The 23324-nt window shown below is 40.7% G+C and overlaps 1 protein-coding gene across 2 annotated transcripts in view; it reads right to left on the bottom strand.

Moving 5' to 3' along the window:
- Positions 1–16241: 16241 nt before the first annotated feature.
- The window catches only part of ETV6 (ETS variant transcription factor 6), a 156031-nt gene continuing 148948 nt past the window's right edge, over positions 16242–23324 (bottom strand). For both annotated transcript variants that reach the window (XM_081005614.1, XM_081005613.1), the window contains exon 8: positions 16242–19629. In XM_081005614.1, the coding sequence (XP_080861740.1) occupies positions 19524–19629 (106 nt within the window). In that variant the 3' untranslated portion in view covers positions 16242–19523. The remainder of the gene's footprint in view (positions 19630–23324) is intronic.

Here is a 23324-nt window from a genome sequence, read left to right as displayed (position 1 = left end):
CTACTTCCGGTTTTGCGGAGTTTGTAAACCAAATAGTTTGTAAACAGGGCTGTTCTTAAACTGAGGTACCACTGTATTAATTATGAGATTCTGTTACCAATTAATAAAAGGTAATAATAATAATACCAACAACAACAATAAAAGCTAATAGCTTGTCTGCCCTTCCATTCACTAACATCTGAAGAACCCTCCTGCTTTCTTTTGCAGCTGTCATGTGTGCTCCATCCTGTAGCCAGGCATTGCATCCAAGGAGGCCCAGTTCCATGCTGACGGCTGAGCTGTTGGATTTAACTTTGTGATAGTTGAATTCCTTCCACCAACCGATCCTCTCTAATCATGTTTAATAGCACTTCCAGAACCGAAATAAATAACAAAGGGGAAATAGGGCAACCTTGTCGTGTCCCTTTTTCAATTTTAAACTCTTCTGTAACCACATTATTAACTATCAGTTTAGCTTTCTGTTCTGAATATATCGCCCCAATCCCATTCTCAAAACCCCGTCCCACTCCCATCTCTTTTAAATTTCCCATCATAAATTTCCAGGAGATATTGTCAAAGGCCTTCTCCGCGTCTATAAAAATTAGGACTGCTTTTGTATTTATGTCTGTTTGCAAAAGTTCCAAGATATCAATAATGTTCCTTGTGTTAGCAAACAGATGTCTTCCTGGGAGAAAGCCGGCCTGGTCCTTATGAATTACTTCATTTAAAACTTTTTAAAATCTAATTGCCAGAATGTCTGCAAATATTTTGTAATCCACATTTAAAAGAGAGATGGGACGGTAGTTCTTAAGTTGTGTCTTTTCAGCTTCCGACTTTGGTATTAATGTGATAAACGCTTCCTTCCACGACTCCGGTGCCCTCTTCCCCTCCATAATTTCATTGCTGACCTCCATCAAAGGTTGTATCAAATAGTCTTTTAATGTCTTATAGTACTTGGAGGTCAGCCCATCTGGTCCTGGAGATTTGCCAAGTTGCATGTTCTGGATAGCTTGTTCAATCTCTTGTCGTGTTATTTTAGAATTCAGGATTGTCCTATTTTCTTGTGACAATTTAGATAGTCCGTTTTTTACCAAAAATTGTTTAATCTCAACATCATCTTGCGGCCCTTGGGTATATAATTTTTTGAAGTATCTCTGGAAACACTTTCTAATGTCCACTGGATTCTGGATGTTTTTTCCATCAACCTCTAAGTTTGTAACAGTATTTAATCTTTGTCTTCTCTTCAACTGCCAAGCTAGCAGTTTTCCACATTTATTCGCCGACTCAAACGTTTTTTGTTTCATTAATTTAACCTTCCATTCAATTTCCTGATTTATCAATTTAGAATATTGTGTTTGATAAAGTTTAATTTCTCTCAGAGTTGGCTGTGACTTCGGATTCACTCTTAATTTCTTCTCTAATTCTTTTATTTTTTCCAAGATCTTATCTTTTTTCTCATTTTGTGTTCTTTTCTTTACTGCATTCTGTTGTATCAAGAATCCCCTCATTACAGCTTTACTTGCGTCCCAGATTATTCTTTTTTCCACCATGTTATTCATATTTATCTCAAAATAGTCCTTCAGAACTTTTTGGGCCTTCTTGGTAATTTCCTGATCTCTAAACAAATTGTCATTCATCTTCCATCTAAAGGATCCAGTTGGTAATAATGTCATATCCATCTTTACTGCATTATGGTCGGAGCAGGTCTTTGGGCAGATTTCCACTTTTCTGACCTTAGGTGCCAGGCCTCTGGAAATCCATATTTGGTCGATTCTTGTCCAGGTCAGTTGGGCTTCAGAAAAGAATGTTCCCTCTCTTCCTAGTGGGTTCTTTGTCCTCCAAATGTCAATCAAATCCATATTGTCAGTCATTTCAAAAAAGGTTTTAGGTAGTCTGCCGTCTTTTGTAACATTTTGACTTTGTGACTTGTCCATGTTAGTTGATACGACCCCATTCATATCTCCCATCATTATGATGTTGTTATAATCTAGGTAGTCCAGCATTGTCTCCTGCAACTTCTTGTAAAATTCCGATTTCCCTTCATTAGGTGCATAGATTCCTAATATCAGCAGTTTCTCACCTTGATGTTGTATCTCAATAGCCAAAATTCTTCCATGTTCATCTTTAAATAGGGATTTAGGTGACAGGCTCTCTTTTGCATATATCACCACACCTCTCTTCTTAACTTTGTCGGACGATACAAATTCCTGGCCCAATCTTTTATTTATTAACACTTTTCTGTGGAGCCTCGTCACATGTGTTTCTTGTAAACAAATAATGTCCAATTGTTCTTTTTTTAATATATGAAATATTTTCTTCCTTTTTTCCGGAATGTTACAACCATTAATATTCCAGCTCAACAGTTGCAGAGACATCCTGAACTATCTGGTTATTTTTCAAGGGGTGGTATCTTCTCAGGGTCTTCAGGTTCCACAGATGCTGATGTTGGTACTGGCGTTGCCTCAGGCCCAGAAGGTAGTTCAATTCCTTTTTGAAGGTCCTCTCCGTATGTAGACAAGAATTTGTCTCTCTCTTCCAGTGTTCTCACTTTGACCTTTCTCCCTCTAAAGGTAAAAGATATTCCTTGGGGAAATTCCCACCTGAATGGAATTGCGTTGCTCCTTAGTAGTTTAACAAGTTCAGAATAGGCGGCTCTAAGATCAAGCAGTAGTCTTGGGATATCTTTATAAATTTCAATTCTTCTATCCAACACCTCCAGTGATTTTACAAAGTGTAGTCCCAAAATCTTATCCCTTTCCTCCTTTGATCTCAATGTTATCAAACAGTCTCTGGGCCTCTCCTTCTTTATAAATCTTCCAAGTCTGAAAGCTGACACAATTTTAAAGTCCTTTTCTTCCAAGTTCCAGAACTTGGAGAATTCTTTGGTCAAAAACTCAGTTAGATGTCCTTCTTCTGCCTCTTGTAGTGATCTAATCCTTAAGTTGTTCTCACGGTTTCGCAGTTCTATCATCGAGAGATAAATCTGGTGTTCCCCGACTTGTTTAGTGAGTGGTCTTACCTCTTGCTCTAAATTTTCAAATCTTTGTCTGGTGTCCTCAGTCAATTTCCGATTTTCTGCTGAGGCCTCCGTTAACTGTCCAATTGCTTGTGCATTCTGTACCACTTGTGTGGTTAATTTATTTAGACATTCTGTGTTTTTATCAATCTTTGCTGATTGCGCATCTGCTTTCTTGTCCAAAGCTTCCAATTTTTCAAAAATTTTGTCTAGTACAGAAACAGATGCTCCTGAGGCCATATCTTCCAGTTGTAACTGCTCTGCTTCGCCCTCTCCCTCCACTTCTGAGGGCAAAGTAGGCACAGATGATCTGCGTGTCTGTGAGGCTGAGGTTAGAGTTGTTAGAGTTGTTTGTTTAGCTCTCCCTCTTTTTCTTGTGCCACTCATTCCAACGTTATCTGTCAGTCAAGGTCACACTGAGTTGTTCCCATGGGAATGGAAAGGTCCAGAGCAAGCAAACAGCAAGGGAATCGAAAGTAAAAAGTGCATGTAAAATCACTGTTATAATCCAATCCTCTAGAGGGAGCTTAATCTGTCTTTCAGAGTCTAATTTAATGTCCAAGAACCTTCAAATACAAATGTTTAGCAGAGTTTATAAATGGTCACTTTGTTGCAGACAGTGCTTATTTATCTCCAAAAAGAATGTTTCAAATTTAAAAGGTCTCAATACCCTCAGATTGTTTCAAGTTCCAATATACAGTATCCAAATCTGCAGTGCTGACAGCTCCCTTAGTACTCAGGCAGCTCCTGACTCTGGGTTTCACCTTCTAATTTGTAATCCAATAAGAGGAGGAAAGTCAAGTGCAAATAAAAATCCCAAATCTTTAACTTAAAGTCTTTACTTTAAGATGCAAGTTCAATAGATGCTTAGATCTGTAAAACTTAAAGTCTCTTTCTTTCAGCCTCCACTCCTCCAGCTGATTGCTTTTTTTTCAAGTTCAATGGCTGCGGAAGACGGACTTCCTGCTTCCACGTCTCTCCGCTCTCAGCCAAGTTCAAGCCAATTTAAGTTTCCCTTTTAAAGTCTCAAATTCAAGTGATTCAGTCTTTTACTCACAAGTTAGTTGCTTTTTCGTCCGGATCCGTAATTTAGCAGGAAAAGGGATCAGCGCTCACCGACAGTAGCAGCGCGGCTTCGCTCCTCAGGCTGTGAAACAGCTCACAGCGCCGCAACCCCCCTCCGTGCTCCGGAGCCCCTTACGGGGTTCCTTCTGCACTTGGAGGGTCGCTCTAGGCGCCCACCGAGCCTCAAGACCCCAGGCTCTTGCCGCCTGGGGTTTTCCAGAGTGGGTCTCCGCTTCGCCGTAGCGGACGACCCGTTGCCTGCGGAGCCTCCTCTCCCGTTCAGAAGAGGACCGCCATTGCCGTTCGCGCCGCCCCCTCCTGCTTTCTTTTGCAGCTGTCATGTGTGCTCCATCCTGTAGCCAGGCATTGCATCCAAGGAGGCCCAGTTCCATGCTGACGGCTGAGCTGTTGGATTTAACTTTGTGATAGTTGACACATCTGATGTTGCATCAAAAATGATTACCACTCCTAATACAAGCATCTGGGCTTGCATCACAGAGATGTATGCCACCCGGGAGATTTATTATGAGCCAAGTAACAAACAAACAAACAAACAAACAAACAAACAAACAAACAGAGAAAGTGTGAGAGCACACAGGTAGCATTCCTATCTTCACAGATCGTTTAAATTTAGTACCAGAAATTCAGGTGGTGTGCCACTCTAGTCTTTTGCTTCCTGATAGTGCTTCCCAAAACTCAAAAGGTGAACACAATATTCAAGAGGAAAAGTCTAAGAGCGAAGGAAACTGCAATGAACCAAATCAGACCACTGGTCCATCGAGCTCAGCATTGTCTACACAGACTAGCAGCAGCTCTCCAGATGCTCTCCCAGCTGGACCTGGAGATGCTGGCAATTGAAGCGGAGACCTTCTGCATGCCAGGCAGCTGCTCTGCCGCTGAGCTGTGTCCCATATTGTTGGGTCCTCCAAATCTAAACTGAAGGCATTACATATCCCCCCTTTATTGGGGGAGGGGAGGGAATGTTGGAAAGCTGTACACATATGTTTCTAGCAGCATTTTCTAGAGACTCATGTATCCCATTTAGTATTGTATTTGAAACTACTAAAGGTGGAACTGCATATTACAAAGAGGTACTTCCTGATGTTGTGAGCCATTCCATAGCAGATCTGATTCCTATGGAAGGTGCTGGACTCTCCTTTGCTAGAGGTTTTTAAATAGGGTAGGTGGCCACCTAGCACAGGTGAAGGCATCACAGAGGACAGTTGTGATGGACAGCAGAGCCAGAGTCTGGTGGTGCAATGCCTCAGAATTCCACCAGAGGGCTGGAAGCCCTCTCTAATTTGCTACCCAGACAGATGGATAGAAAGAGCTTTGGGAGAATAAAAGGAGCAGTTTCTGAAGTAGTGTTCAAATAGGGAGATAGTTTTAGAAGGGAGTTAGAGAGAGAAGAGTTAAAGTGTTTGTTCTGGTCTCTGTGTGTAACATCCACCCTGAGGAAAATATCTACAGCTAGAGAAAGGAGTCTCTGAGCTTAGATCAGTGTTCTTTAGTGTTCTCTGAGAGTATTCAGAGAGGAGGGCTGAGTTTGAGCCAGGAGAAATAGAGCTGTGAGGATACAGCGACTTGGGTCTCATTCCAGACAGGAAAGGAGAGATCTTCTAGAAAGGGAAGACTCCCAAGCAAACCAGTTAAGAGACGTGGGGTGATCCTCTGGGTCTGTTGCACTGTTTGGAGTACCTCAGGAGTAGGATTGTTGAAATGTTGGATAACTGACAGAAAGTACCACCTTGTTTAGGAAACCGAAGTATTAAGCTGCAACACTGCAATTGTTCACCTTCTGTCTGAGTCTCCCAAGTATCAAAGTTTTACCTCACGCAAAAACCATAGGAAAACCTGTCGTGGTTTTAGGATGTACAGAGATGCCACAATTTGTATACAGTGGTGGAATCCGCTTCCACAGTCCTCTATCTGGAGCGCCCCCTAGCTGAAGCAGGGCCAAAATTGGCTTTCTGTCACTTGGGTCAAAGACCCAGTTTGGCACTCCCCCAGATGCGGGTTTGTGTATACACAGCCACAGCCACACCCACACACCTCAACACATTTATTTGTAAAGGGCATAAAAATTAGGCAATATATAATTTGAATACAAAGGAATCCGAAGAAGTATTATGACTGTATGACCAAAGGAAAAATGAGCATCCCTTCCATCCTATATCTGTGCATCTGGTGCAGAACCTTCCATTTGTCCTTATTGAAATTCATTCTGTTAGCTTGTACCCAGTTCTCCAATCTGTTAAGGTCATTTTGAATTCTGATTCTGTGGCATTAGCTACCCCTCCCAGATTGGTGCCATCTGCGAATTTGATGAGGATCCCCTCAATTCCTTCATCCAAGTCATTTATAATGTTGTTGAACAACAGCAAGCCCTGCGGCACCCCACTTGTCACTTTTTCCAGGATGGCAAGGAACCATTAATGAGTAGTCATTGGGTTCAGTCAAGCTGAACCTGCTCACAGGCCGACTGTTCTATCTAATTATCTATTCTAGGACCTTCCCTGGTATCGATGTCAAGCTCACTGGTCTGTAGTTCTCAGGGTCTTCCTCCCCCCCCCCCCCATTTTGAAGATGGGGACATTTGCCAGCCTCCAGTCTATACGGACCTCACCTGTTCTCCAATAATTCTCAAAGATAATAGACATGTGGGATGTACAGTACAGTCAAGTACAGCATGATTTAGTTCCTAGAGTAGACAGAGACAGGGGAATGTATAACTTCCTGTTCCTGCTGCAAGTGACTCAGCAGATGAGTGTGACTCTATAAAAGCAGAGTACTAAGCAAATTTAATAAAACAGAAAAACAAACAAACAAACAAAAAACTCTATAAAAGCAGAGTTACACAGCCATTTCGTCTCTCTGTTTGATTGAACTCTTAGTTTAGCCTTATCCATTTTGTTGTCTGCTGGCTCTCAGCCAGCAGCGCTTGAGTCCATCCTCACAAAGGATGTGAGCCACGTTATAAGTCTGTAACCTGAAGCTTAAAGCCTGCCTTCTAGGATGTGTACTGTGAACAACTTGTGAGTAAACTTATTGTTATATTTTTAAAAACAGACTTGTGAGTCTTTATTATATTTTAAGAGGCAGAAAAGGGGGCATCGGAGATAATCCATCTGGGCAAGCCAGTTTGGATTAGTCACTTTGTAGAGATTCAAATGAATCTATCAGCTAGCTTCTGGGAATATAGAGGGTATTTGTGGGAGTGAAGGAAGGATAATATTTAACAAATATTTCCTTGTCTATTATCCTAAACATCCCCACAAGACAAAGGCTCTGAAATTACATCTGCAAGCTCCTTTAGTACCCTTTGATGCAGCTCATCAGGCCCTGCAGATTCGAATCCATTTAAAGCAGCTAGGTGTTCCCTTACTACCTCTTTTCCCATCTTGGGCTGCAGCTCCCTCCTTATGTCACTTATTCTGTTATCACCAGGTTGGGCATCACTTTCCTTTTGGGTGAAGACAGAGGCCACGTAGCACCACCTCAGTTTCCTGGGCCTCAATGAAGCTCTTATCCCCAGTGCCAGGTGCCCTTTTGTCATTCTTTTGTTTTCTCCCTCCCCCTCAAGACCTTCTTTAAAGCTCTCCTGATCAGATTCTCAAGACTCTTGGCAAACACGTTCTTGCCAACCACTGTGAGGTTGCAGCCCATCTTTCGCCAGAAGTCCTTCCTCAAGGAAGTGGAGACCATGATCTAAGAAGCCAAATCCTTCCTGACAACACCACCTGCACAGCCAGTGGTTTATCTCCAGCATTTTCCTCATTGTAATACCTTTTAAATTGTTATACCTTTTAAAGCAACAACATCGTCTCTCTCTTTTTGCTCCCAAACAATGAACACAATGCCTTTGAATCAAACAAGGGTTGGCAGGCTATAGTAATGCAGTCTATCTCCATTCTATTGATACATCAGAGGACATCTCTGACACTCCCTTATAAGCTTCACTCTTTAACATTTGAAGAAAAATGCCATTATGATCAACCTGCTAATATCATCACTACCCAGGAATTCCTCAATTGAACCATTATGGGAGATCATGGGAAGGATTGAAAATAGACCCATTTTGAGTGAATTCATACTTCTGTTGATGACTTGGCTGGTGGAAAGAGCACATTGTTGCAAGCAATAGATGTATTTCAGCAGGAGACAGAGGGCTCGTTTAGACAATCTGGACATACAAGCTGTCACCTAGCATGCTGATATCTGTGACCCTTCCTGCCCACATTGTTGTGTGGTTCTGGCCATGCACACCCCTGAGGTGAGTTCTGATTATTACCATGTGAAGGATATTATCAGCAAGGCCAAAAGAAACTAAAGCACAATCCTAACAGTGCAATAGGAAAAGTAAGACATATTGAATTAAATGCTGCTTGCTTCCAGGGAACTTGAGTTAGGATTGTAGTCTAAGAAATGTAATCAACAAATAAATATTTAATATTTATTTTTAACATTTAGCTATTAACAATGTCTTCTGGGAGGGGCACAATTTTTAAGTAAACAAACAAATAAAAGCATTTTAAAAAATAAACAGTAAGATCAATGCAACTATTTCCATAAAACACACACAAGCTGTAGAAAACCATTCTAAAGCAGTATTAAAGCTCACCTAAAAATAATTTGTTCTCAATACTAGAACGGTTTGGTCTGTATAACCAAAGTTCTAATGACTTTTTAAATAGAAGGCTGGTCAACTTTGTGTTAAGAAACACAACAAATAAAACAGAATAACACAGTGAACCCTCCACATTAATTAGTTCAGGACTTCTGCTAAATCAAAGTCGGCATATCAATCCAAGATAAGCAGGAAGCACTGAATTGTCCTTCACTTTGCCAACAGTTGGTGGCACCTTGTGCTGATTTACTTCTCTTTGCTTTGGCAAGGATGACGGCAGAAAAACAGAATATGAGAGAACACTTTGCTCCCGGCTATTTTAGCAACAGGCAAGCTGAGCAGCTTTGCTATGAACAGGGTTAGCCAGCTTGGTCCTTGGTTGTTGGAGGGAGTTGGTTTGGTGGCAGGGGAGGATTTTGCCTTAGAGCATGGATTGTGAGGTACTGTGGGGAGAAGGGATGGAAGGATCTGACTGTCTTGGTTCTCTCTCAGCCCCCACCCCCACCCTGCAATCTGAAATTCAGTTCCGCACAACACTTACTTACTTACTTACTTACTTACTTACTTACTTACTTACTATAATCTTTAAGAAGGTTCTTCAACATTTTACAGTCAGAGATAGCAGTGCTTCTGAATACCAGTTGCTGGAAACCCCAAAGGGAGGAGGGCTCTTGTGGTCAGCTCCTGCTTGATGGCTTCCCACAGGCACCTGATTGGCCAACATGAGAACAGGATGCTGGAACAAATGGAACATTTGCCTGACCCAGCAGGATCTTATGTTATTGTGCAGTGTGAAGATATGGATGGGAATATACAGCCCTAGAAATGGCAAGACTAATTTTGGATCTTGGCCCATATGGCTTGACATTTTATTAATGTTAAAAATAGGTTAAAAATTGCCAAAAAGTTCCATAACTGGACCATCTAGGTAAATGATTAGTTTACATTTCCTTAGAACACTGATCTTGATCAAGATAAGTTGGACAGTTCAGCAGAAAATCCTCTCCTTTTTTCAGTTCCAAACAGTGCATGACTCAAGGCTAACATTAAACCCTGAAATTCCTTCTACTCTTGTCATCTGGAATTTTTGTTCTTTGCTTCACAGTAAATTTGAATTCTTCATCAAGATACATCTTTCCCCCCCTTCCTCAACCCTTGCTCCTGAAAACCATGAAGCTGAGGCTCAAAATCTTGTCAAATGAAGTACTTGATGCCGCAATTATATTTCCCCTTCTCCAAATGCTCTTGGGTTGTCATAAGACAATGAAATGCATATTTCCTTGGAGAACCATGGAACTTCTCTTCAAATTTCTGGGTTTCTTAAGCATTGTTCATTGTTTCTTCAAGTAACACTTAGTTAATCGTGGCCACAATTCATAAGCTGACTAGGGTTGCAAGCTTGCATTTCTTAAATTGTTAGATTAATCAAGAGGATTGCAGCAGGGAACATTTGGTTCTTACCTCAGGGTTCCTATCCAGGGTTCCTTGAGGAGAGGGAAGAAGTTTCAATAGCAAGTGGGTTTACTTCTCCTTCTGATGCAGAGATCTTCCCAGTCATGGGAACCAACTCCAGGGGGCCATGGGGGCCTGGGCACCCACAATAATATAATTGTAGGGACTGAGCACCCACAAAGTCAATGAGAAAAGTTGGCAGACAGCAGTGGTGGGGCTTCTGAGAGAGAAGCAGTTCAGCTCTGCCCTCCGTAGCCAGCGAGCAAGGCGCCCTTTTCTGAAGAGGCTCAGACACAGCAGCAGAATCTCTCTGCCTCCGAGTCTGAGCCCCTCCCCGTGGAAAAGGGTGCCTCACTGGCTGTGGAGAGAAAGAGGAGCTGTGGCTGCTGGCCGCCACACACATTGTGTGTGTGTGATGTCACATGTCCACGTTGCTGCAGAGGACACCCACAATCCTGAGGGCGAGATGGCCCCCCTGTCCCCAGCCAGGCTGCTTCTAGACCAGCCTAAAATACCTCACAGGATTGTTTTGGGGTTGAATGAGGAAGTGGAGAATTATGTGTGCCACCTTTAGCTCATTGGTGAAAAATATGGGATATAAATGTAGAAATAATAAATAAGCCCACTTGCTGTTTCCTCCCCAGGTTGCTTGTAATTGCCATCAATGTAATTGCCATCAGTGAATGTGGCAGAATTCTGAAAAGCTGCTGGGGGCAGCCCTTATAGGATGTGAAGTGTGGCTGGAGAGCATTCAGCTCCCCCCACCCCGCCTGTGCTTTTAATTGTCCCCAACTCCTCACGCTGTATGATTCTTATGGCTACTCTGATTTTAATATATAGTTATTACATGGAGTCTGAAACTAAGCTGCCTTTTGATGACACATGCCTGAGTGCAGGAGTACAGAAGAATCAAATGGATTTTCATAGTTTTTTGTACATCAGATGCAGAGCAGAGAAATTCAACAGAACAAGAGAACAACATAATTTAACTTGAATGTTAGCCAATGCAGCTTTTATGTTTTTACCATGCTTGACTGCTGTAGTTGTGAATCTTGAACTGCTTGCTTGGCTGGCCTGCTTGCTCTCTACCAGCTCACCTGTATATTTGTAAGCAGACAGATATTGCAAAGTCAGCCCATGTCTTTGGCAATTTCCCTTTCATTCAAAAGGAAACGGCTGCCCTGGAACTTCCTACCATTTGGGGGAAGTAGGAGCACTAAAACAATGCTCACTTTGTTAGACTCACCTGTCATTCAGCCTCTTCCCCTTCACCTGCCAAACACTGAAAAGGGATTGTTAAAAAACAATACATTCTGAACAGCTTTGGCTGCTAATCAATTACCTCAGGCTAGCAAACTGTCTTTATAAGCCAACTGAAGATCTGTTGGTCTCCTGAACATCTGCCGTTGACCCTGGTAACTGCCATTCTTCCAACGTTTTGAGACACTGGGAGATTCTTATGCACTGGGGTCTGCGGGGTTTTTCCTCACTGCATGTCTTGCAACTAAGTATGTCAGTTATAAAGGCCTGTATTGTGCTTTGTTTTTCTTTGTTAAAAAAAGAGATTGTGCTTTGTAAAATAAAAAAGTAAGTATGACCTCCAGCTGCCTCCCCCTTACCTGCATATACATTCAGCAGTTCTCTGGACCACAATTTAAGAATGGAAGAGGACACTAAATGGTTTATTCCTTTTGACCCTGCTGTGCATATTTATGTCCAGAGTTGTTGGAATATAGCTTCTAAGGACTGAAGTATGCCTGCCAAGGGCACCCACGTTTTTGTGCTCAAGCCTTTCCCATTGAGCATGAGCAGCAGTCTGTGGTGAGCCAGAGGTCAGGACTGATAGCCTTGACTGAGCTAAAATACTGGGGAGTCTGAACACATAGTTTGTGACTTCATTAAATGTCCCTTACTTTTCCTCTCTCCAGTTTTTAATATTGAAAGCTGTGCATAGGTGATTTTTGCCCTTCCTAATCTTCCTGCAGTTCTTGAAGCACTGTCAGGGACTGGACTCAAGAGGGTGAGATGCAGGAGGAGGAATGGTGGAAATCACTCCCCGCTTCTCCCGACGCTGCAGGAGGAGAAGGAGGCAGCAGCACTGACTTACAGCAGGGCTTTGAGGGGTCTGAGGAAAGTCACAGCTCAGAGATAGACAGAAGAGTTGGGAAGTGTTAGAAGAAGTGGGGGGACGGGACTGCGGCAGGGCAGCCAGATGACACATTGTCACTGGAGAGGATTTCTGATCCCCCGTCTCCCAGAATTCGGCATTTGTTAAGAGTGCAGGAACAATGGAATCAGACATTTGACCTCGAGCGGACGCCGTAAGGGAAGGTGCTGTAGCGAGGAAGGAGGGAGGAGGAGCCCAGTTAGGAGCAACGCCGTTGTTAAGGCTTGTTGCGTTCTTTTGCCTCTTGCTATTATGACTGAATAAACCCATTAAAAAGGACTATACCTTGTTTATCTACTCTTGCTGCAACTGGGGGAGGAATAGCCTTGACAGAAGCCTTGACAGGTACCCTGAAACATTTTAAAGAACTGAGTGTGCAGATCCCGCTTAACTTTAGACAGGCCCAGAATCCTTCTGGATTTGTTCATATCTGCCTCCATCGTACTTGCCACTGACAGAGTATATCTGTGAAAAACTATTGCAGCTTCCCATGTCAGGTATGGGTGACTCCCCACTTACATGGGGGTTACAGTCTGGGCCCCTGTGCACATAAATAAAATTGCATAAGGTGGTTTGTCTAGTTCTTAATTTTTCTTGTCATCTTTGCCAATTCTACATAGACATACAGACAAACCAAAAGTTTAACAAAGAATGGAATATATACAGATTATATTTAAAAGAACATTGTTCCCGTATGAAATCTTTGACATGCTTTGATTAACTTCTGCAATGTCATATGCTACAAAGATTATAATTTATGATGAGTTAAATGTCATACAATATGCAGTCAACAAGGAAACGAAGGACCCACGCTGAGGAAGACGGAAGTCTCAACACATGGAAGAAATTTAATTTATATGTAACATTTTTTTTGGTATTTGATGTGTTTTCTTTTTTTTCTTTTTGTGGTGAATAGATGCAATATTTAAAATCAGTAAGGATTTAAATTTTTTGAAAAGAAATTGCGTAAGGTGGGGCGCACCCTCTAAACACCCTTTCTGCTTCTCTCTCTTCAATTCATACCAAAATACTGTAGTTCCCAGGCTGGCAGGAGTCTGGGACATGCAGGAAAGTGGCTACTGCTGCTGCTCTATCCCGCCCACCGGCTGTTAGGTGGGGAGGCTGAACAGTGTAAAGTCTCTTCAGGGCTTCTTCCACCTTGACTGATGCCCTCTGGGCTCTGGGCAAGGTCTCCTCGCAAGCCCCAAGGACTCTCCAGCTCTCTCCACCATTTGGCTTTGAATGGTTTTGTATGGATTATTTACTTCTCTGTGCCACACATATACACAGTGCGTGGAAGTGTGCCTGCATTACAGCCTCTTCACACATTTTCCTTTATAGGCATACACCTAAAGATGCAATATTTCAATGTATTACTTTATTCATACAGTAATATGAGCAAAGAGCAATTCCATTCTCCTTCTATTACCATAGTTAATTCCCAATATCACTGCATAATAAGTTAATGTTGTGAACCTCCCTGATATCTGTGGATATTTGTATAGGGCAATATACAAATTTAATAAAGAAATAAATGAGCAAATATTAAATATTTTGTATAACAAATAGCAATATCTAATGTTGCTGTTCAAGTTATTGTTCAAACTTCTTCCAGGAAACATCCAAATAGGGAATTTCCCCACTGCAAAGTTTCTGTAATGACTGTCATATGCATTCATGCCAAGAACCTATTTAATAAGATAAATCACATAATCAAAGTGTCAAGAGATTGAAGTAATGTCATATTAAAAATCAGGGCTGCCATATGTCCCAGCGCTTTGTCCTGGATCTTAGGCAATTCTATCGAAAAATCAGTTTACTTTTTGAAATATGGCAACCCTATAAAAATAGCACTTAGCAGTCAATTGTTTCAGCCAAATCTATTAATTATGGAACAACTTTGAAAGTTAGTCAAAACTATGTTGTCTCCAAAGACAAAAACTTACGAAACACACCAAAGGAAGTTGTTATTGGAACAGCTTTTATTGGAGTACTTTACTTCTGTAGTAAAATAGTGGCATTGGAACTGAGGCTTACCCCCTGACAGCTGGGCTAAAAAGCAAGTTTCTTGCTTTGCAAATTTTAATTTATGAAGGCAGACCATCAATGTACCTGGCTTATATTTTCCTCTCACTTCCCCCTGTACTCTGTGACAGTGGGCAGCCAAATAAACACTGAAGAAGATCTTAAGTCCATTATTATCACGGTAATGCAAGAAACACTTTTATGAAATCCACCCAAGTCTGGGCTGTTTGGAAATCTCTGGAAATCTGCCAGTGTAAACTCTTTCCTAAAGCAAAATTTAAGTATATACTTTTGTCCCATATTAAAGTGAGCAAGCAAGCCTAGATTTGATCATGGTTACCAATATAATTTTGAGTAAAAACTTTGCTATCACATATTGCTGTCATCACCAGTAAATTTATCAGGCAGTGTAAAAGGTGAAGACTTGGACAAATGTTTATGTCAAAGGGGGAGGGAATGCAGACTTTTGCTCCCTATTACAAAATTAGTATATGTGTCCATGCAGACAGGGCATGGGCATTATGTTTATGATGTTTGGGAAGGGGTGTTCCTTGAACATGCCTACAGCTGTCTAAATGGTGATGTGGGAGCCCCTATTCAGACCTCAGCAGAACACGGCTGTAAGGGGGATTATGTGGGAGTGGGTCCAGCCCCAAACTTCCTCTTATGTGAAGGGTAAACTTCTATAGAGCTACTGAAAGCCCAGATGCAGCAGGAACCAGAGCATATGGGAGAGAGGTTGGTGAAGAGGGAAGCTCCTTTCACGTTCCAAAGATCATCGGTGTGCAAACAGTAAATCCACTTCCACAGTCACACAGTATACCCTTAGAGGTAAAGGACTGGTGCTCCTGTTACATGCTCAGTGGGAGAATTGTGCTATTCTCATGCACTATTTTAAAAATAAAATGCAGGGCCACACTGTGAAGTCAGTTGTGTGCAAGTGTTCAGGTAAGAGGGTATGATGGACATGTGCATACCAGTTGCTGATGTAGGAACAGTGAATGTCCATATCCAGAAGAGCACTATAGAGGTTCATGACAGTGAACCTGCAAACATGCATTGACTGTGGATGAGGCAAGGAATTACCAACATTCAGTGCCAACAAATCAGACACTAAACAGCATCAATGAATCCATGCTGGTATTAGCAGACAGTGGGGAACTGATGCGCTCTGAATAACATGGGGGAGGGGGAAGGAGGGAAACATTTACTGTGCTCTGGGACGCGGGTGGCGCTGTGGTCTAAACCACAGAGCCTAGAACTTGCCGATCAGAAGGTCTGTGGTTCGAATCCCCGCGATGGGGTGAGCTCCCGTTGCTCGGTCCCAGCTCCTGCCAACCTAGCAGTTCGAAAGCACATCAAAGTGCAACTAGATAAATAGGTACTGCTCCGGCGGGAAGGTAAACGGCGTTTCCATGCGCTGCTCTGGTTCGACAGAAGCAGCTTAGTCATGCTGGCCACATGACCCGGAAGCTGTATGCCGGCTCCCTCGGCCAATAAAGCGAGATGAGCGCCGCAACCCCAGAGTCGGCCACGACTGGACCTAACGGTCAGGGGTCCCTTTACCTTTAAGGTGCAAATGTGAACATAGTCCACATTAGACCTCTAGAGGGCAACTAGAAATCCTCTAAGTTCTCAAAACAGACAAGACTTTTTCATGGATGTTACAAGTTTATACCATTATACGAGAAGAAATGAGTTTGGAGCACAGACTAGAGCTTCAGATTCAATTACCTTTGTTTGCTGTGCATTACAACTTCAGTGTTCAGTGTTCTCTCACATGATTAGTGCGCTGCTAAAGGTGGCTATTAAAAAAGGTGGGTGTGGTGGAGAGAAGGAAGGTAAAGCCTCGAAAACCTTGAGTTCTTACCTGCAGCATATACTTGCTTAAGAAAAAACAACAGAACAACTTTATATATTAAAAATTTTATTGAGATGATGTAATTACAAGCATTTAAAAATTATTTGCAACTCACTGGCCCTGAGAAGAGGCATTCTTGTTTTGTTACATTCATTCAGTTCAATCACCTTAACCCCCACACCTTGAAGAAACAAAAAGAAGAGCCACCATCAACAGGCTACAATTTACTTAAGATTTTTTAATAAAAAAACCCAAGCAAACCGACAACAGCATTTCATTCTTAATTTGCACGTGGCTGCAGCCATTTAAAGAGAATGTCAAAGAAATCTCTGCCCTTATGTGAACCCAGGCGTCCTTGCAATGTTCATTTTGTATACAGTGGTACCTCGGGTTAAGTACTTAATTCGTTCCGGAGGTCCGTACTTAACCTGAAACTATTCTTAACCTGAAGCACCACTTTAGCTAATGGGGCCTCCCACTGCTGCTGCGCCACCGGAGCACGATTTCTGTTCTCATCCTGAGGTAAAGTTCTTAACCCAAAGTACTATTTCTCAGTTAGCGGAGTCTGTAACCTGAAGCGTCTGTAACCCGAGGTACCACTGTATAGGTGAGTTTTATGGTAGGGTTCTCCATTCCCCAATAACTTTTAAGCATTTCCCTATTCCTATTTGTTCTACCCATCACTGACTTCTGCTGGGGAGACAGGGAAGTGCAGGACATCTTGTGAACAGTTGCAAACCCGGCCCTACAGCTGCCATTTTCAGAAGCAGCCCCTTATTAATTGGTAATGGTTATAGTTTGGCCCCAGAGAAACACAAGAACTCACATTCAGTTCCTGAATATGAAAAGCACACCGTTGCAGCCGCAGTTTTATTTAACAGCCATCCAATGAAATGTGTCCCGTCCCCCCCCCGCCCACCTAGTTGTTGCTTCTGTGACTGTCTGGGCTGCTTACATGGATGCAAGAACAATGGGACCAGAGTGTGAGTGTGGATTCATAAGCTTTTAGAATTGCAGCCTTTGTTGTGACGGAAGGGAAAGTAGGCTTCCCCCTTGTAAGAGTCTGCCATTCATAAAAACATGTTAAGAATCTGCAACAACAAAAATGAACTGCCAAATTCAAACACAATAAATGTAATTTGAGGCCCCTTTCATATAAAACAGACAATGTGAAGCTTCTTAAGTCAACAATGAGCAGGGTTTGAAGCTCAATAGAAACAATTCCATAAAACATGTTGATCCACCTGCAGCTCTAAATCTGGGATGCAGCTGTTCTGCTGAGACTCCTTTCCATTAACACAGAGTGGATCGTATCTCTTGGCCGAAGTATGCTGCGCTGGCTACGTAACTGGTATGAAAATTAAGGGACCGGAGGAGCTACCTGTGGGGAACGAAGAGTGATGGACAAATGTGTGAAAATGAATGCTTTAAATGTATGTTCAAGGTTCTTTTATTTTCACATGTTGCATCTTAGATTTAACAGTTTTATCCCTTATCAGTAGTATGTTTCATTTCACTATTTAACATTTTCTTGGGATGGGGGGAAGAGTCCCAGACCAGTTTTTAGTGAATACTGCTGTGAATTTTTTATAGTGAATGACTTTTACTGGAAACTGGTAAGAAACCAGCCAATGACCAGGGCTGTGTGTTTTATATAACCTTACCATGCAAATGCAGAAACATATTGAGTATTTCACTTTAATTTTTCTTTTTAAAGAGCAAGTTTTTAAAGATTCAGAATAAATTTTAGAAGCCAGAAGGTTGGCGGAGCAGAATTACCAGTGATGGAGAGGTGGAGAGACATCAGCATAGCCATCCCTTTCCACCTTACCCCACTTATAGACACAGAACTCTTTATGCAAATTAAATCACAGCAAATATGCTTAATTTGAATATCAGGTCCAAGTGATACAATTTCAGATTCTGCATTCCTGATGCAGAATTGTAAGTCATTATGGCACAGAATACTGATTTCATTAGCATTTAAGATACATACAGCCCTGTGAACAGCTTTCATTGAGTGTGGACGCTGCAGCACAGACAGAATTATGTCATTATGTGTACAGATGAACATATGAACTTTATGAAGAGTAAGATATTTTGTGGTGGAGAACCACAGGGTAGCATACTGCTAACTTCAGAATAATTTAACAACCTTCTTGATGTTTAAAGGGCTAAGACCTCCTACCAACAGAGGTGCATACAAAACTCCTCTCAGCAAAAAAGCTACAGACCAATCTGGAGCTGCAAGAACCTAAAACATTTAAAATTAACAGGGCACGAATGCTCATCCTTTAAAATGAAATTCCATATTTATGGGTAAGATAGCCAGAAAACTTCACTTACAACAGAGCGAAACATAACCAATGCAAAGATCAGCCCAGAAATGCAATCTGTGTTTCCCCGCCAGCACATATAGTTGTGATGACAACCCATCAGAGCTTCCAGAAATGCAATTTTGCAATTTTAAGGGCCTTAAACCCCTTCCTTCTCTTTTTATGACAAACCTTTCTTCTGTCCTAGAGACTGTTGGCTGGCACAAAAAACAAAAACCCTCTTCAAACTGAAAATACCCTGGTGATGGCTCAACAAACTCAGTCAAGCAAAAATCCTGTCCTATTAGTATGGTTTTCATTTAAAGCTTCCTTGAGTTGGAAAATTGTGGAGATGCCTACTGACTTTGGCAGAGCTCTTCCCTTTATCTCTCCTTGTGGGACTGAGGTGCTTTGCAGACACTTTCAAGTCACAATGCTCACTCAAGATAGGCCACTCACGACTCTCAATTTCTTATACCTTTCACCATGGATCACCATCCAGAATCTTTAACCTTTGTGACAAGCATGAATAAAAATAACTCCAGCCATTTTCTCACTTCTTTTATGGCATTTGTCACCATTTGTTCCTATCTTAGAATCATCTTATGAGACTTTGCACAGAAAACAGTTGTACTACATTTCCATAGGAAAGCCTTCAGAATAAGCAAAAACTTGATGTTTTGTTCTACAAACGTTGCTTTAAAAAGGCCAAGTGGCATATTAATTAGAAAAGAAAATCCTCAACAAACCAACCAACCCAAAAACAAAACTAAACAAAAATATCCCCGGGTGAGGGAGACTCTAAAAGGAGCAGTGCAGTAGTGCTATATTTCCCCTCTCTCTTTCAAGTCTTGCTGCCAACACCTTGCCAATAGATTTGTTTTTTCTAAGGTACTCTGGGCTCTTGCACTGTCTCCAAAGTAAATGCTAAGTCCTGGGGTCTCATTTCCCATCTGACTGTGCCTCCACGTAGACTGCTCTTCCACAGACCAAAGTGAAGCAGGGGACTTGGTTCTTCAGCACTCATCTTCCTGGTATATTTGCTCATCCAGTTCCTGAGATTCAAGATGCTCCAGGCGGTCGGTGCGACCACTCATAATCTCATCTGGAGTCTTCATGAACCTGAAAACACAAGCAACATAGAAATGCATGGGTAAGGTATTTTGTTCTTACTGTACTGGTATCTGAAAAAGTGTGCCCATTTTATCATAACCTCTTTCATCTGCTCATCCTGTGCATACCATTCTAATAAAAAAAATGTACATTTTAGATAGCAATTTACTTCTGCATTCCAACAGTTCAATTTGAAATCTAGATTTTTTATCTTCGATTTTTTATCTACTTTCTTATCACACAAAAGAACATCATTTACTTGGTGATATTGCAAGCAACCTGTAAAAGCACCCTCAATTTGGTCATATGGCTTTAATTTCCAACCTCTGTCAGTTTTCATTAATATCTCTTCATAGGTGGCCCACCTCCTCTCTGGATTCACTTTCTTTACAGTTAATACCTCCACAGGTGATATCCACCATGGTGTTTTCCTTTCCAACAAGTTTTTGTTCCTTTCTCAGACCTCGTATATAGATCTTCTAACACATGATTTGTAAAACCTCTATGCACTTTAACTTTATCATACCAAAGATAAGAATGCCAACCAAATCTGTTGTCGTATCCTTCCAAATCTAATAAGTCTTTATTTTCCAGTGTAATCCATTCCTTCAACCAGCAGAGACAGGACGCCTCATAATAAAGTCTGGCACAGAGAATCCACCTTTTTCTTTCTTATCTATTAGTAATTTAAATTTTATCCTTGGTTTTTTCCCTTGCCAGATGAATATTGAAAGTACTTTTTGCCATTCTTTAAATTGTCCAGTCCCCTTGATTATTGGAATCGTTTGAAATAAAAATAACGTCTTAGATAATACATTCATTTTTTCTGCAGATATTCTACCACAAAATGACAACTTTAATCTATTCCATATCTCTAAGTCTCTCTTAATCTCCTTCCACACCAGTTGGTAATTATCATTAAATAAATTGATATTTTTTGCAGTCAGCCAAATTCCCAGATATTTTACTTTCTTTGCCACCAAGATTCCAGACCTTTGTTGCAATTCATCTATTTTTTCTTTAAGCATATTTTTAACCAACATTTTAGTCTTAGTTTTATTCAACCTAAACTCTGCTAGTTGTCCAAATTCTTCAATTTCCTCCAATGCTTCTGGTACACTAGAATGAGGTTCTTCTAATGTTAAAACCAAATCATCTGCAAAGACTTTAAACTTAAATTCCTTTACACCAATTTTGATACCTTTCACTTCTGAGGCTTCTCTTAACCTGTTTGTCAATACCTCCAAGACCGCAATAAATAATAATGGGGACAATTAGTACCTTTTATTATATCAAAGTATTCTGTCAGTATATTATTCACAATCATTTTTGCCTTCTGTTCAGAGTGTATTGCATCTACTCCTCTCAGAAAAGAAAAATATTATCAAAAGCTTTTTCCAAATCTATAAACATTAATGCTGCTTGTTTATCATTCCTGATCTCCAAATATTCTATTATATCCAATATATCTTACATTCTCTTTTAATTGTCGACCAGGAAGAAAACCTGCTTGATCTTTGTGAATCAACTTGTTAAGAGTTTCTTTTAATCTATTTGCCAAAATATCTGTGAAAAGCTTATAGTCATTATTTAATAACAATATTGGTCTATAATTCCTGGCATTCAAACAATCTGTATCTTGCTTAGGGATTAGCGTTATATATGCCTCTTTCCACATGTTCTTGATCTTCCCTTCTTTCAGAATATTATTCATCACGTCCCACAGAACAGATGTCAATTGTCCATTAAGAGTCTTATAATATTTTGATGTGAAGCCATCCAGTCCTGGAGCTTTACCTTGCTTCATACGTTTTATTGCCATTTGAATCTCCTGCATTGTTATTTGTGTATTCAATTGTTTCCTTTTTTCTAATGGGATTTGTTTTACTTTATAAATTTCCAAATATCTCTCTATTCTCTTCATATCTTCCTTCTCCTTCCTGTACAAATCTTTATAAATTTTTTGAAAGGCCTTCCTTATTTATTTTGGATCTTTTGTCACCTTATCTCCTATTTTGATCTTATTAATTGTATTTTGACTTTGACGTTTTCTTAACTGCCAAGTTAATAGCTTTCCAGTCTTATTCGCTGATTCAAAATTCTTTTGTCTCATTATTTTTATCTTCCATTCAACCTCCTGATTCACCAGCATGGAGAACTGAGTTTGCAACATTTTAATAGTTTGTTTTATTTGTTCGTCTTTAGGTTTCAATGTTAGTTTTTTCTCATTCTTCATGAGGTGATTCAGAACTTTCTTTTTCTCTTTCTGTCTTTTGGTGGCAATTTTTCTGTATCAAGAAGCCTCTCATTACAGCTTTACTCGCATCCCAAGCCATTTCAAGTCCAGTTTCTTTATGTAGATTCCACTAAAAGTAGTCTTTTATTACCTCCTTAGCATTTTCCACTATTGTTCGGTCATCAAATAAACTTTCATTCATCCTCCATCTGAAGGAGGACTGTTCTTTCCCTTTCAATTCCGTAAGTGTTGAATTATGGTCTGATAGTATTCCCGGTGTGATCTCATTTTTAATTACTCTTGGTACTAGTTCCTTGGATATCCATATATAAACTATTCATCCCAAACTGTGATTCGGTTTGGAAAAAAATGTGAACTGTTTTGTAGTTGGATATTTTAGTGTCCATATATCAACTAGTCCAAGGTTTTCAATCAAGTCAAAGAATGTTTTTGGTAACTTGCCTTCTTTCGTTGATTTCCTTTTTACTGATCTATCTAGTTCTGGCCGTACCACTCCATTGAGATCCCCCATTAAAATTATCTTCTGATCCATGAATTACAACAGCCTCTCCTCCAATTTTTTTCAGCCTTATTTTCATTTGGTGCATAAACTCCAACAATGATAATTTCCTCCCCCTTGCAGCATCATTTGGGCTACAATCACTCTCCCTTCATCCTTGGAAATCAACTTAGGGTCATACTTCTCCTTTATGTACAAGACTACTCCTCTTTTCTTATTTACATCTGAAGTTATAAAGTCTCCCCCAACCTTTTGTTAATCAAAACATGTCTATGTTTCTTTGTCACATGTGTTTCTTGCAAACAAATTAAATCCAAATTCCGTCTTTTTAAAATATGCTCAATTTTATTTCTTTTAGATTTATTATTAAGACCGTTCACATTCCAAGTTATAAGTTTCAACGTCATTTCTCTGGTCACTACAGTCAATAAAATTTAACTTAAGGTTGGGTAGCTTTATCCTTATCAATATCTTCTTCCTCTCCTTTTTCTTCTTCTCCTCCCTCTTCTTCTTCCTCCTCCTCCTCCTTATTTTCCTCCTTTTTCTTCTTCTTCTTTCCCTCCTTTGAATCCAGAGTGGGTCCAGCAGGTCCAGTGAGACCAGCGTCCACCTTTCCTAATTCTTTCTCATATCTTCTGATGAATTTCTTAACTTCCTGAACATCAGTTAATTTAAATCTTTTATCTTTGTAATAAAATGAGACCCCTTCTGGAAATTCCCATCTGTGTTGTATTCCATTTTTCTTCAACAATCCCATTAGTTGGTTATATCCATCTCTCTTTTGCAAAAATCTGGTAGGGATCTCCTTAAAAATTATGATTGGTTTCCCATCAATAAATAATTTATTATTATAACAGAACGTATTTCTTTCCAAAGGCTGGAGCTCAGCACGTTAGAGTTCTCCCAACCAAAACACAGAGTCTTCACCAGGGGGAAAAAAAAAATCTC

The sequence above is a fragment of the Podarcis pityusensis genome (assembly GCF_964106645.2).
Source record: "Podarcis pityusensis genome assembly, chromosome: 5".
Taxonomy (NCBI): Eukaryota; Metazoa; Chordata; class Lepidosauria; order Squamata; family Lacertidae; genus Podarcis; species Podarcis pityusensis.
The sequence above is the reverse complement of the archived record's forward strand: the minus strand, read 5'-3'. Positions and strand labels throughout refer to the sequence as shown.